Source organism: Lepidochelys kempii, chromosome 5 (assembly GCF_965140265.1).
Source record: "Lepidochelys kempii isolate rLepKem1 chromosome 5, rLepKem1.hap2, whole genome shotgun sequence".
Taxonomy (NCBI): domain Eukaryota; kingdom Metazoa; phylum Chordata; order Testudines; family Cheloniidae; genus Lepidochelys; species Lepidochelys kempii.
This window is the reverse complement of record NC_133260.1, coordinates 35,644,738-35,659,964: the sequence shown is the minus strand read 5'-3', so window position 1 is coordinate 35,659,964 and position 15,227 is coordinate 35,644,738. Positions and strand designations below refer to the sequence as shown.

The window sequence follows — 15,227 nt, the reverse complement described above, 5'->3', positions numbered from 1 at the left end:
GAGGACCTCTTGATGTAGCAGATCCTCATAAAACAGATCCTTGAAGAGGGTTGGGAGTAGGCACAACATGAACCTGGACAGAGTATTCTGTTGTAATCATATCCATAACTCACTGGTCTGAGGTGATGCGGGAATGTGTGCCTGAGAAGGGGTAGATGGTCCCCGAAAGAAACTCAGTGGCTCTGGATCAATGGGAGTAAGTTTGAACCTTCTGACAGTCCCAGCAAAACACATGTAGATATAGAACATTGTGGGTTCTTGTCATAAATATACACAGGGCAGCTGTACTGAATTGTCTTACCTATAACAGGTTAATCAGTTCAATTAACCTAGTTGGCACCTGACCAGAAGGACCAATAGGGAAAGAAGATACTTTCAAATCTGGGGTGGAGGAGGTTTTGTTTGTGCTCTCTTTGTTTGCTGCCTCACTGGATGGAGAGAGGGACCAGGCAGGAAAAACATCTCCTAAAAACCCACCTGAAATGAGCATCTAAGATTACAAAAATGGTAAGTAAGGCAAGGAAATGCATTAGATTATCTTTTGGTTTAGCTTGTGAATTTTCCCTATGCTAAGAGGTCATTTCATTCCTGTTTTGTAACTGGAAAGCAGAGTCAGAGGGAAATCCTCTGTTTTAAATCTTTTTATTTATCCTGTAAAGTTTCCTTCCATCCTGATTTTGCAAGGTTTTTTTTGTTTTGGTTTGGTTTTTTTTTTTAATAAAATTCTTCTTTTAAGAACCTGATAAATTTTCAGTGTCTTAGAAACCCAGGGGGTTGGTCTGTGCTCACATTGTAACCAATTGGTTTGTGCATTATTTTCAAGCCTCCCCAGGAAAGGGGGTGAAGAGGCTTGGGGGAAACAGGGACTCCAAGTGGCCCTTTTTCCTGAATTTTTGGCTAAATTACTTGGTGATGGCGGCAATACCGTCCAAGGACAAGGAAAGGATTTGTACCCTGGGGAAGTTTTAACCTAAACTGGTAGAAATAAGTTCAGGGGTCTTTCATGCGGGACCCCACATCTGCACCCCAGAGGTCAGAGTGGCAAAGGAACCCTGACAGTTCTATATTATGTTTTGCTGGGATGGAGACTGCAATGAGTGAGCTACAAAGGCTGCCTGTGTCCTCTGGAAAGATGCCAGTTTCTGGAAGGCTCAGCCAGTCTTTGGTGACAGAAAGAATATGGAGCTGATCTTTATGAGACGTATAACTGTGGTCTGATGTGCTCTCTTTTAGGGACCAGCGTGAAGACCCTGAGGGATCTAAGGTGCCTTGGAGTGCTTCAGTGTGAAGGGTTTCATCAATTCTGGAGCTGAACAACTGTGATCCTTCAAAAGGCAAGTCCTCCACTGTAAGTTGCACCTGCAGGTTAAGCCCCATCCTTGCAGCCACAAACCCACTTGCCAACTACACCTCTCATCACCGAGTAAGATACTGTATGCAACACACCCAGCACAGCTGAGAAGCTGGTCTTGGCAATTAGATAGCCTTGCTGACCACAGTAGCAAACTCCTACCTTTGCATCTGCTAGTAGCTTGTTCATAAAAACACATGAATTTTTCAATTCAATTCAGGAAGTCATACTTGCCCATCAGGCCTGGTAATTTTTAATACAGCATTGCAAACTAGTGTCCAAATAAACCATCTTTTAGGATCACAGTCTTTTGTTCTGATGTATATGATGGGTTGATATATTGATTAATCAATCTTAGACTGCAGTGGTCAATAAAGGTTCGGTCTCCTAAAGACTACAGCATCTGAGTATCATCATCAGTATCATTAAAATGAGAGACCCTAGAAGTACATGAGAAACAACTGCAATTTATCAGAAGTCCCTTTATTAACGTATCTACCAAGCAGATAAACAATCCCACAAACAACGAAATACAGGAGCAGAGAGAGAAATAATCCAAAGGTGTTCAGCTCTACAACTGGCATCCCTCACATCTCCTGCTGTGGGACCCCAAGTATCAAGTCATTATCTTCCTCATGATAATGACTAACAAAGATGACAATCTTCACCAGTTGTTGTCATGCTAGCATTTCCCCAGGTGTTCCCGCACAGCAGAGAGGCCGGGCAACACCTTTTATCCTGAGTTACTCTTATGTCTACAAAGGCTCATATTATACATAAGGGTTCCAACCCTCTTTTTCTTATCTTCCACATACCACTTCCACATACTTCCACATACCACTTGTTTAGGAGTGCCCCATTTTCATACGCTACCTCATGAGTTCCTTCTTTGCTCATTAACATTTACTTCAAATAAATAGTTACCATTGCAACTGGTGGTCAAGCTAAAATTCTCTAACATGTTAGTACTGGTCATACTGGAATATTAACTGATACACTGTGACATTCTCCAATCTATTGTTGCACAGCTTCCAGAACCTAAGCCCTTCATCTTTCACTGTAATTTTATATTGTACTGGTACAGGGTTCTCTCTCTGTCAACTAGTCATGCCAACCTGTTTCAGCCATGAGGCCCTTTATGGCCAAGCTACATATCTTACAGACCTAAAGCCTGTAGACCTTGTTACAGCCTTGTATTACTTACACACCTAATATACCATTGTCAGTTATACAAACTTATTGGTCCTATACCCCTGTAGTGAAAGTCAAATCTAATCCATTACTCATGCACTGATTACATATTATATTTAGCTGCAGATATGACTTTTCATTAGCAGCTATCACTGCTACTAAGGACAGTACTGCATAATTATAAAATAACTCAGCCCCTTCCTCTCAACATTTGATATTTCGTCTGCTTTGTAGGCAGCAGGGCCACTTTACATGGTGTCAGCCAGATCACTTGTGCAGGGTCCATAATGGCCTCATTCATCAGAAGGGCTATCCTTCCCTAAAAAAATATATCTATTAGTTTACGAGTAGGTTCCTGGATCTCCTCCACCGGGATCTGTAAGAAAATCAGACTGAGTCCTGAGAATCCTCAAAGTCATCCCACTGAGGCATACTGGGGATGAAAAGGAGATCATACTGGTTCCCAGTAGATCCACCAAGGAAGAAACTGTGTTTGGTAAGTCCTAACGCTGGGAATAAGGCTGAGCAGGTGGAAGTTCAGAGGCAGACTGCATAGCCAGGGCCTTAGGTGGAGCATTAGAAAAGGCAGTTACCTTTTCCGTAACTGGTGTTCTTCAAGATGTGTTATTCATGTCTATTCCACAATAGGTGTGTGTGCTCGCCACAGGCACCAGTGCTGGAAGTCTTTCCCCTAGCAGTACCCGTAGGGGGTAGCGCACCCCCATGACCCCTGGAGCGGCACCTGCCTGGCACAGTATAATGGGGGCTGCACTCCTCCCACCCTCCGTTCCTTCTTGCTGGACAACTCCGAAAGAGGGGAAGGAGCACAGGATATGGAATAGACATGAGCAACACATCTTGAAGAACACCAGTTACGGAAAAGGTAACTACCTTTTATTTTTTGAGTGATTGCTCATGTGTATTCCACAACAGGTGATTCCAAGCTATATCTGTTGGAGGTGGGTAGGAGTTCACAAGTTCTCGGGACGGAGTACCACCCTGCCAAACCCGGCATCATCCCTGGGAGACGATCGCATAGTGCGAGGTGAACGTGTGACCTGAAGACCACGTGGCAGCCCTACAAATGTCCTGGATGGGGACATGGGCCACGAAGGCAGACAACGAGGCCTCCGCCCAAGTTGAGTGTGCCCTCACAATGGGCGGCGGGGGAACCCCCGCCAGCTCATAACAGGAACGGATGCACGAAGTGATCCGCTTAGAAAGCCGCTGAGCAGAAATCAGCTGACCCTTTGCATACTCAGCCGAGTCGATGAACAGTTGCGAAGACTTTCTAAACGGCCTGGTCCGCTCAAGGTAGAAAACCAGAGCTCACCCCACATCGAGCGTGGGGAGACAGCGTTCCTCACTAGTCACATGAGGCTTGGGGCAGAGGACTGGCAGAAAAGTGTCCTGACCCATGTGGTAGGCGGAGACCACCTTCCGGAGAAACACAGGGTGTGGACCTTGCCCTTATGAAAAACTGTACACGGCGGTTCAAAGGTTCAGGTCCTGAGCTCCGAGACCCGCCTGACCGACACGATAGCCACCAGGAAAGCCACCTTGCACGAGAGGTGAGACCAGGAACACGTAGCCAGTGGTTCAAACAGGGCCCCCGTGAGACGAGCCGGCACCAGGTTCAGGTCCCACTGTGGAACCAGGGGCTTGGAATATGGGTAGAGATGGTCCAAACCCTTAAGGAACCAGCCAGTCATAGCATGGGAAAACACGGTGGGATGAAAGGCTGATATGGCCGCCAAGTGTACCCTGACTGACAAGGGCGCCAATACCTGGGCCCTCAGGTGGAAGAGGTAATCAAGGATAAACTGGATCGAGACGGCCATCGGGGAAACACCCTGGCCTGCCGCCCACCTCGAAAACTGTGACCACTTCACCACATGGGAGCAGCGAGTGGAGGGCCATCTACTTTTGAGGAGAACGGGCTGAACCTGAGCATGTCCTTTCCTCGCTACCTAGCCACTGAGCAGCCATGCCATGAGGTGTAGCGTTGCTAGGTTGGGATGGAGGAGGCGGCCCTGGTCCTGAGAGAGAGCAGGTCCGAGCAAAGCAGCAACTGCCATGGCCGAGCTACCGCCAGCTCTGAGAGGGTCCCATACCAGTGCTGCCTGGGCAATGAGGACTCTGGCTTTGTCCATCTTTATTTTTTCCAGAGCCCTGCTGATCAGAAGGAACGGGGGAAAGGCGTAGAGGAGCTGGCCTGACCAGGACAGGGTAAAGGCATTGGAGATAGCACCCCTCCCTAGGCCCCCCCGGAGCACTGTGGGTTCTGCCGGGTCACAAATAGGTCCACCTGGGAGTGCCCCACCTTCGGAAGAGCTGGTGAGCCACTTCCGGGTGTAAAGACCACTCGTGCTGAGAGGAAAAATCCCTGCTCAAGCAATCCGCCCTCACATTCCAGGGGCCCACCAGATGGAAGGCTTCTAGGTAGATGTCGTGGGCTATACAGAAGTCCCACAGACTGAGGGCTTCGTGGCAGAGGATCGAGGCCGTGTTGTCCATGAGGACCCTGACTACCTTGCCCTCCAGGAGCAAGTGGAAGGCCATACATGCCAGTTGTACCGCCCTGAGTTACTTGACATTTATATGAAGGGGTAGGTCTTGTAGTGACCACAGGCCTTGGGTCTGAAAATTCCCCAAATGGGCCCCCTCAACCCTGGTCTGACACATCAGTCACCAGCTCCAACAATGGGGCCCTGTCCCTGAACGGGACCCCTTGGAGCATGTTTGGGGCGGACCACCACCGCAGGGAGGTGATCACCAAGTTCAGCACAGTGAGGACTTTGTCCATTCTGTCCATGGCCTGGGAGAACTGCGAGGCCAGCCAGCGCTGGAGGGGCCTCATTCTGAGTTTGTGCATGCAGACATGTGACCCAGCAGTTGCAGGCAAGCCCTGGTTATCGTCACCGGGAACCTTGTGACCGAGTTGATGAGCCCTTTCAGGGTCTCAAACCTGTCTGGTGGGAGAGAGACCCTGGCTGATGTTGCATCCAGTAGCGCCCCAATAAACTCTATGTGTTGGACCAGGACTAAAGTGGACTTGGCGTTCTTTATCAACAGGCCCAGGGCAGTACATGTGGACAGGAAGAGTGCCACATGATCCCTCACCTGCGACCAGGAGGTGCCTTTGACTAGCAAATCATCCAGATATGGGAATATTTGGACCCCCTGGTGCCTGAGGTAGGCCGCTACCACCACCATACACTTCATAAAGACCCTGGGGGCAATGGACAGACCAAACGGTAGGACCGTGAATTGTAGTGACTCTGTCCCACCACAAAACTGAGGAAGCGTCCTTGCCCCTCGAATATGTGGATGTGGAAGTACGTGTCCTGTAGATCGAGGGCAGCGTACCAGTCCCCAGGATCCAGGGAGGAGATGATGGAGGCCAGGGAAACCATGCAGAACTTCAGCTTCACCATGTAGTGGTTCAGACCTTGCAGGTCGAGGATGGGCTGGAGCCCCCCTTTAGCCTTTGGGATAAGGAAATACCAAGAGTAATACCCCTTGCCCAGGAACTCCTTGGGTACCACCTCTATAGCTCCTAGGTCCAAGACCACCCCACCTCCTGCTCGAGCACAGCCTCGTGAGAGGGGTCCCCCAGGAGGGACGGGGATGAAGGGCGGGATGGGCAGGGAGGAGGTAAACTGAAGGGTGTAACAACGGGAGATGGTGTTGAGGATCCATCGGTCCGAGGTGAGTTGCAACCATTCCGGGAGGAAAGCGCACAACCGATTGGAGAAAGGGAGCTTTACTGGGGGTAGGTCCCTGATGAGAACTGGCAGGGTAGTCCTGAGCGTCCCATCAAAAACGCCTTTTGCCCGCCTGCTTGACCTTAGTAGACCCAGGCTGGGGGGCAGGCTGGGACTGCCGTTGCGGGCGCTTTCTATAGTCCCGCTGCTATTTGGGGGCGGCCTTGTACTTCGGGAGGGTGGCATGGGTGGGAGCCCGCTGTGGCCTGAACTTGGGTTTTGCTGGAAGAGGGACATAGAGGCCCATGGTCTGGAGGGTCATGCTGGGAGTCTTTCATGCCAAGCAGCTTTGTGTCTCTTTCCTCAGCAAACAGAGTCTTCCCATTGAAAGGGAGATCCTGCATTGATGACTGTGCTTCGCTGGAGAGCCCAGAGAGCAGAAGCCATGATGCCCGACTCATGGACACTGCTGAGGCCATGGACCATGCAGCCGTGCCCGCTGCATCCAAAGCGGCCTGCAGGGATACCCTTGTGACCACCGCCCCTTCCTCCACGAGCGCCTTAAACTTTTATCATGCTCCTGGAAGGAATCCTCAAGCTTGGGGAGGGATTCCCAGAGGTTAAACTCATAGCGACCCAGGAGAGCCGGATGGTTTGTTACTCATAGCTGAAAGCTTAACAAATAAACCCTCCTCCCAAAAGTATCCAGCCTCCAAGAGTCTTTGTTCTTGGGGGTTGGGGCTGGTTGCCCCTGTCGCTCCATGTGGTTGACCGACACGACCACAAAGGAGTTGGGCGCCGGGTGGGTATACAGAGACTTGTATCCCTTCATGGGTACAAAGTACTTGCGCTCCGCCTTTTTAGAGATGGGAGCCAACAAGATTGGTGTTTGCCACAGGGCATTTGAAATGCTTGCCACCCCTTCATGGAGCGGCAAGACCACCCTGCCCGGTGCTGAAGGGAATAGCACATTGAACAGGGAGTCTGAGGGCTCTTCCATCTCCTCAGCCTGGAGGTGGAAGCTCGCTGCCACCCTTTTTCGGAGGTCTTGGTGGGCCTGGTAGTCCTCCTGTGGGACAGAGGGGGGCGAGGCTGGTGCACTGCTTTGGGCATCATCCGGCACTGGAGGATCCACCATCTGGTCAGACTCCGGGCACGGTACCAAGGACACAGGTCCCACTGACCTTTTTCCTGACGGTCTAAAGACGGACGCCAACGGTGCTTCCGATGCCCCGGCTACTGAGCAAGCCCCCACCAGGGACTGCGCCGGAGGCCCCGGTGCCCACTGGTACTACTGAGCTGGCCACAATGCTTGGTGCCATTGCACTTGCTAAGGCACCAGCAGGGCCGGCTGCTCAGGCTGGCTAGCTTGGCCTGTAGACTGGCAGCTATGAGGGGAGGCCTGGCTGGCGTATGATCCGCTGCTGCCTCTGGACCAGGAGTCAGTGCCGGGATCTACATCGGCCAAGGGACCATGATCTCAACGCAGAGGAGCAGCACCGGACAGTAGTAGCTGCTCCATGAATGGCCTTGATGGGCGGACCCGCGTCGGCGAGATGCCGGCAATCAATGCCCGGGGCTACGGTGCCTTGGTGGAGACTTGGAACAAGAGTCCGAGCGGGAACAGCATTGACAATTGTGCCGCGACCAACTGCGATATCTCCTGCGAGACGAGGACCGTTGGCAATGTCTGCCACAGTCCCGTTGATATTAGCTTCATGAAGACGAGCAGTGCCGGGAGTCCCAGTCAGAAGGCACCCATCCGGACAGTCTGGCCGGCGTCTAGGGCGATCTACACGGATTGAGCCCTGAACGGTTGCTAGGCGGTGAGCGGTGTCAGGAATGTTCCCTCGACCAAGACTGGTACCAGGCCGGTGGGGACTATGGTGATCCCAGCGGCAGCTTGCCTCTGGAGCATGGGGCAGACGTCGGCGGAGCTCCGGGCACTGGCATGGACATGACGTCCCTGGCTGCCTGGAGGGCTTCGGGCGTAGATGGCGTCCGGACATCTGGAGGGGCCTGCTCCGAAGGGTCCGTGCTAGTCCGTTCAACGTGAGTCGGAGGCCTAGGGCCCGATGGGGATTGAGGACTAACCGACATGGGCCTAGCCTCTGTCCCAGGCGTCCCTCAGTGCCGTTGTGAAGAGGGAGTCTTTCCGGTCCTCTTGGCATGCCCCGTGGACGGGAAGCGGTGCCGACTGGACAATGATACCAGAGGTACCAAGTACCGACGCTGCTGTGGTGGGTACCGGTTCGGAGCGGCGTGCCGGAGTCGGGGCCAGCGCCAACTCCGTCAGGATAACCCGGAGCCTAATGTTAGTTAGATGAAGCAGCTTTCAGCAGTGGCACTCAACTCATCCAAGTGTAGTCTGCTTGTGCCAAGGACTCCACACGGTCATGAGGTCAAGCTTCAGTATAACCACGTAAGGCCATGAAGTCTCAGAATTGGAGAAAGAGGGTAAAGCTCTTCAAGCTCGTTGTTTGGAACCTATTCCTGGAACTCCTTGTGACCTATTCAATTTCTGAGAGTGTCTTCTTGTCAGATTTGGTTGATCTTGGAGCCGGGACTGAAGATGAAGCACTGAGAGTCAGCACCCACACTCTTCAGAGCCAAGACATCATGTTTTCGGGGTTTGGAGGGGTTTTTTGGGGGTGGGGGTGGGGGGAGAGAAGGGGCCTCTTGTGACCTGGGGTTTGATGACAGCCTCATGGACTTGCCCATTAAGTGGATTTATAGCTGGGTTGTAATGATTTTCCTTGGATCAGCTAGTCATCAAGATACAGGAATACTATTATTCCTCGTTTTCTGAGGCAAACCACCACCAGTACTAGGCATTTGTTGAAAACCCTTGTGAATGCAGACAAACTCAAGAGTCAGACCCTAAACTGATAGTGGTTTTATCCTTCTTGAAACCTTAAGTACTTTATGCACAGGGTATATGGTGATATGAAAGCAAACATGCAGGTCAAGAGCTGCAAACCAGTCCTGTGGCAAGAATGAAGGAATTATGAAGGCTAGAGTTACCACTCTGAACCTGATGCAATAAATGAAGGCACTGAATGCCCCAGCATCCTTTTTTCCCTTGAGGATTAGGAAACAACTGGAATAAAACCCCTGCCCTCTCTACTGAGGCAGTACTTCCTTTACTGCTTCCACAGAAAAGCAATTCCACTTCCTGCTGAAATAATCTCTTTGAGAGAGAGTCTCTGAATAGAGACAGAGAAGGGAGTGGGCAATAGGGCTGGAATTGTAGGAGGTATATCATTGTTTCTATAACCCAGACATCTGATGCTACCACATTCCATGCTGAAAGAAAAAAACCACTGTGGAAAGGCTGCCTCCAAATAGAGAATGGATGAAGATTAAAGATCCATCTGCACTGTTGTAGAGCAGTCGTCTCCAACCTTTTTACACCCATGACCACTTTGAATTTAAGGGCAACCCAGGACCTACCCCGCCCCTTCCCCAAGGCCCCACCCTGCTCACTCCATCCCCCCTTTTTCCATCACTCGATCTCCCCCACCCTCACTCACTTTCAGTGGGCTAGGGTAGAGAGGTGGGGTTCAGGAGGGAGTGCAGTCTCTGGGCTGGGGCTGAGGAGTTGGGGTGCAGCAGAGGGTGAGGGGTGCAAGCTCTGGGAGGGAGTTTGGGTGCAGAAAGGAGCTCCAGCCTGGAGCTCAGCGTTCGGATGAAGGAGGGGGTTGGGGTGCAGCCTTCTGCTGGGCAGCGGCAAAGAGGGGCTGCCACTAAGGCAGGCTCCCTGCCTACTCAGCCCCACACTGCTCCTGGAAGGGGCCAAGGTGCCCCTGGAGAGGGGGGGCAGATGGCTCCACGCACTGCCCCCTCTCTACAAGCACCATCCCCGCAGCTCCCATTGGCCACAACTCCTTGTTCTTGGTCAATGGGAGCTGCAGGGGCGGTGTTTGCAGGCAGGAGCAGCGCACAGAGGGAGACCCCTGAACCCAGGGCCACACTGGCCACTTCCAAGAGTGGCATGGGGCTGGGGCAGGCAGGGAGCCTGCCTTAGTAGCAGCCCCATTGCACCAACGGAGATTGCGATCAACTGGGAGATTCTCTAGGATTGACCAGTCAATTGCGATCGACCAGTCGGTGACCACTATTGTAGAGCGCCTCGAGACCAATCCATCAAAGTGATCGCTTCAAAGTGGTTGCAGAACAGGATGTGGATGTTGAGGCCAAAGGACTCCTCTTTTGAAAGCACAATCTCCTTCCATGGAGGGTCAGCAGATAAAAATACCAAATAATAGCCTCTATGTGGTGTATGGCAGCTTTCCCTGCTTCCCTCTAGGAGTTAGTGTATATATTCCAAGAGAACAAAGTGCAGCCCAGGAGTCCTTGAACAAATTCAAGAGCCTCATCTTTTTTCCTCAGTGAAAAAAGCAGGACTCAAAGAGAAGAATGTTCCACCACTGATTGTATCTCCCTTGTGATGCTGGAAGATATAAGTAGAGCTTCCCGGCTCCAAACATTTGAAATTTTCATGGAATGGAATATGGAGTCAGAGGCATCCAGAGCTTTCTGAAGAAATATCCTGGTTATCCACGGTCTCTTGGAAATCAAAAATGTAAAGTCCGCCATGCCTCTTGCAGTAGTTTGTCAACAAAATCCAGGAATTTATAATAGCAGATTATGATTATATGAGCTAAAAACACGTGGCAGTCGGTGATCCTAAATTATAGGCTGGCTAATGATTAACTCCTAACAAATCAAGCTGTTTTGCTTCTCTATCCCAGTGGTTCTCAACCTTTCCCAACTACTGTACCCCTTTCAGGAGTCTGATTTGTTTTGCGTACACCACGTTTCACCTCACTTAAGAACTATTTGCTTACAAAATCAGATATAAAAATACAAGTGTCATAGCACACCGTTACTGAAAAATTGCTTACTTTCTTTTACCATATAATTATAAAACAAAGAAACTGGAATACAAATATTGTACTTACATTTCAGTGTACAATATGTAGAGTAGTATAAATGTCATTATCTGTATGAAATTTTAGTTTGTACTGACTTTGCTAGTGATTTTTATGTAGCTTGTAAAATTAGGCATATCTCTTAGAGGAGTTCATGCACCCCCGGAAGACCTGTGCATACCCCCAGGGGTACAGGTACCTAGAGTTGAAAACTACTGCCCTACCCCATCATTAAAAGGGATAGCCACCTTTAGGAGTGAGAGTTTTTAAATCCCAGGGATTTAGAATCAGACAGGGCTAAATCCCCAGGAAAAAAAATCTTCCTGTCAAAATAAAATCAAAAAGAGCTGAACTATAAAAAAATATTTACCAACTCATAAGCTATCCTAACTATGTTAAACCTAACCACACTATTATATACACACATCTACATACACTAAGATTAGAAAAAAGCGTGTTGCGACATGGACGCTGGAGTTCCATCTCACAGGCCTGGGCAGTAAGAAGGAACTGAGGGATGACTGGGCCCAGACTGCTCTACATGGGAGCATGTGCACCAACAGTAGAATTTATAGGGACAGTCACTCGAAAAATGTTAGACTCCCTTGGAGATAGCAGATCTGTTTGTTCTATCAGTGTCACTCCATCTTTGTTGCCTTACCTCCTCTCCTTGAAAGCGCTCTTGATTGGCCATCTTCAGTAGATTCTTCAAGACAAATGCATTAAAATTAAAATTTTAACAAACTTGTCAGGTCTCTGTGCTGTGTTTAATTGTACACATCACTAAGTATTTTGCATCTTCAAAGTATTAAACTGGGTTGAAACGTACACATTAACAGCTAGCATAATTCTATCAGACAAACAAATAGTATGTCATTTGCAACACACACATGGCTTGCCACAACACAGAAACCAACTTCCTACAGCCTTGCTGCATTAAGATCCCACTATCAGGAAACACTGGGAGAGGATGCAAGCAGAATTTACACAAGCGTTCCTGCAAAAACCTGACCATTTAATTTAATTGTGAGTGTTACAAGTTTGCAGAGTAGATGGGATGGACTGGAAATTAGGCCTGAAGGTGGTATAATCACTCCACCACTAGAGTCGACCAGAATAATATAATTAGTGAAATCATTCTAAGACTCTTTTATAGCTGGCTTTTAGTAAGTGAACAATTATATGTTGCCTTTAAACACTGAGGAATATGCTTGATTCCTTCTTCCAATTAATAATTTAATTAAAAATAACTACCCACTTTTACGTTACTCTTTGGTTTACACTGTTGTAGAATACATGCTTATGGTCGAAATAAGACTTGCCAAGTCCATAAAAAAAATGAAGTTTTCCATGCTAGTTTTTTCCCTTAATTTGAAATGGAAAATAAGTTACCTAATTTTTTTTTTTTAAATAGGACTGAGCTCTTACCTCATTATGAAAAATTGGGGCTGTACTTGTCTTCCTGAAAATCCTAAAGGCAATTCAGACTCATCCATGAGGTTCTGTATCACATTCCTTTTGTTCTCACAGAGTGTAATAGAATAATTTAGTAGAGATACCTACAGGACTTAGCTGGGATGGGTGGTGGAAAGATCAGCCCCCAGAAAGTATAGGTAACACGTTCTTCATTCTGGATCTTGAACTCTTCCCACTTCCAGGTGTCTGACTAACAAAATGCATAAGGCAGGAGAAAGAAAAACCCCACACTCCCTTCTTTTCACCCTAAAATCAGTCGTACTATTCTATTTTGGGACCATCCTTTGAAGTGCCTTCCTGCTAAAGAATGCTTTCGCAAAGCAGTGATGATCAAGCCTGATGGATGATCAGTTGAGAATGTTAAGAGATTTCAACTCTGATGGCTGACACCTTTTCTACAAAAAGAAAAAAAGAAAAGGAGTACTTGTGGCACCTTAGAGACTAACCAATTTATTTGAGCATAAGCTTTCGTGAGCTACAGCTCACTTCATGTGAAATACACTGAATAGGTTCTAATAGCTTCTGGAATTGGTTAATTAGGGGCTGCATATGCTTGAGTGACAGCATTTAATTCTCTTAGTTTTGGAGGACTTGGATGCAGGCACTGATATTTAAGGTGGATGGAAACAAATAGAGGTGATGTTCTTGTGAACTGATTGGCTCTAATAAGGCACATTTCAACTTTTTACATAGAAGATGCTTTTTCTTTCAGGTATTGAAACTCTGGGTAACAATGAAAAGTAAAATGGATGAGATCAGAAGACCTAGGAACTTCAAATGAAAATTGATGGATACTCTCTTCCACAATACTTAAAGTGATCAATGATATGATTTGGCAAATTTTACTTCTCAGGAAGATTGGCTCTTGCATCAACTCAAACAAGGTGCAATTATTTTTATTTATTTACAGTTAGGGTAATTAGCCACTGTTACCAAGGGATATGGTGGATTCTCCTTCCCTTTAATCTTTAAAGCAGGACTGGATGTTTTTAATTAAAAGATAAAGGCCTTTGATTCAAACAAGTTACTGGGTTTGATCCAGGAATTACTGTATGAAATTCTATTACTTTTTTGCATGAGGTCACACTAGATCAGTGGTTCTCAACCTATTTACCATTGTGGACCGCATATGCAGTTCTCTGTGTGTTATGTGGGCTGCATCCACACAATATCATCATCAATCATCATTATATACATACACAGACTAACTATATGGCCCTGAGAATGTCACATTGGCAGCAGCTGTGTGCTGACTGGGCCACAAGTGTCCTGCAGGTTGAGAACCACTGCACTAGATGATCACAATGGTCCCTTTTGGCCTTAAAATCTATTCTCCTAGGAATCAAGATAGGTTGATAATCCTGAGAGGGGATCACAGAGCTATTTTAAATTAATCAACAAGCATGCATGCTCAAGTAAAGGTCACCTTCCGCAAGGTCCCTGGGGACAATGCCTCTGACTAATAAGTTGAAGAATATGTATAGATGATTCCCTAAAGTCCTAAGAATATCTTGTCAAAGATCCTGGGAATTGACAGGATCTTTTTTCTGTGAATAGTGGCAATTTTCACAAGTAAACTAGGCATAAGCAAACTATTTGAAAATTCCATATTAGACCTAAACTTCTACCAGATCCACCAATACCAGACAATCTCCCTGAGAAAGTTCAGAGAGAATGAAAACTGAGGTCTCCATCTTGAATTTAATCTTCATTGATCTATTTCACTTATTTTGGTCATAGGCAGCCAAAGGGATATCCTTTCCCTTAGGCCTATTTCTAGAGGGAGACAGACAGAAATGGAGTTATTACTGTTGGCAGGGTTTGAAAGTAGTATTGAATCCATTCTCTGATCAAAGTTTTCCCATACAGGTTTTATCCCAGACCTGACAGCTCTCTTGTGGGTATCTATTTAAGATACATATAAGGCCACCATTACTATACCTTTCAACTGCCACTATCTTTTTAACATTTATCCTCAGCAACCTGTGAGATAGGGAAGAACTGTTATTATGCCCATTTTACAAATGGGGAACTGAAGGGCAAAGACCAAGTGATTTGCCCATGGTCGCATCAGAAGTCTGTGGCGGAACAAAGAATTGAACCTAGACCCATGGTGTCCCAAGTTTGCACCTTAACCACTACACTATTCCCCTCTCAGAACAAAAAAGAAGCTTTTGCCCATATGAGCAATCCTAATCCTTTGATTTCATCAGAGGTGACGGAATGCTTAGGTCCTTGGTGGTGGTAGCTACCACCTTTATGAAACTTCTCTCAAAAAAGAGGATTTAACCTGAGAATTTTGAAGCAGAGGATTTGATGCGAACAATTATATACTGTCCAGAGTGGCTATGGTCTTTGCTGCCAACCTTGAGTCTATGAACTCAGCAACGAGGCATATTTTCTCTCGTACTGACTTAAATTTGTCTTGGTTCAGCAAGTACAGGTTCTTTTGGCTGTCACACCAGGACAATGTGGTTCTAGTCAATCAGGTGGTTGCCAATGAATCCCTGATGAAGCTTTGAAGTCCCTCAAAGGGTGTCTATTTTTCTGTTTGCAAGGCTTTTTGCT

General features: G+C 47.7%; 1 protein-coding gene across 8 annotated transcripts in view; it reads right to left on the bottom strand.

Moving 5' to 3' along the window:
- Nucleotides 1-15,227, bottom strand: part of DDX4 (DEAD-box helicase 4) — a 104,821-nt gene that overhangs the window by 58,462 nt on the left and 31,132 nt on the right. For 6 of the 8 annotated variants that reach the window (XM_073343953.1, XM_073343952.1, XM_073343958.1 and 3 more), the window contains one exon: nt 11,845-11,889. The exons of the other annotated variants lie outside the window; for them this stretch is intronic. In XM_073343953.1, coding sequence (XP_073200054.1) covers nt 11,845-11,889 — 45 coding nt within the window. The remainder of the gene's footprint in view (nt 1-11,844; nt 11,890-15,227) is intronic. 8 annotated transcript variants of the gene reach the window in all.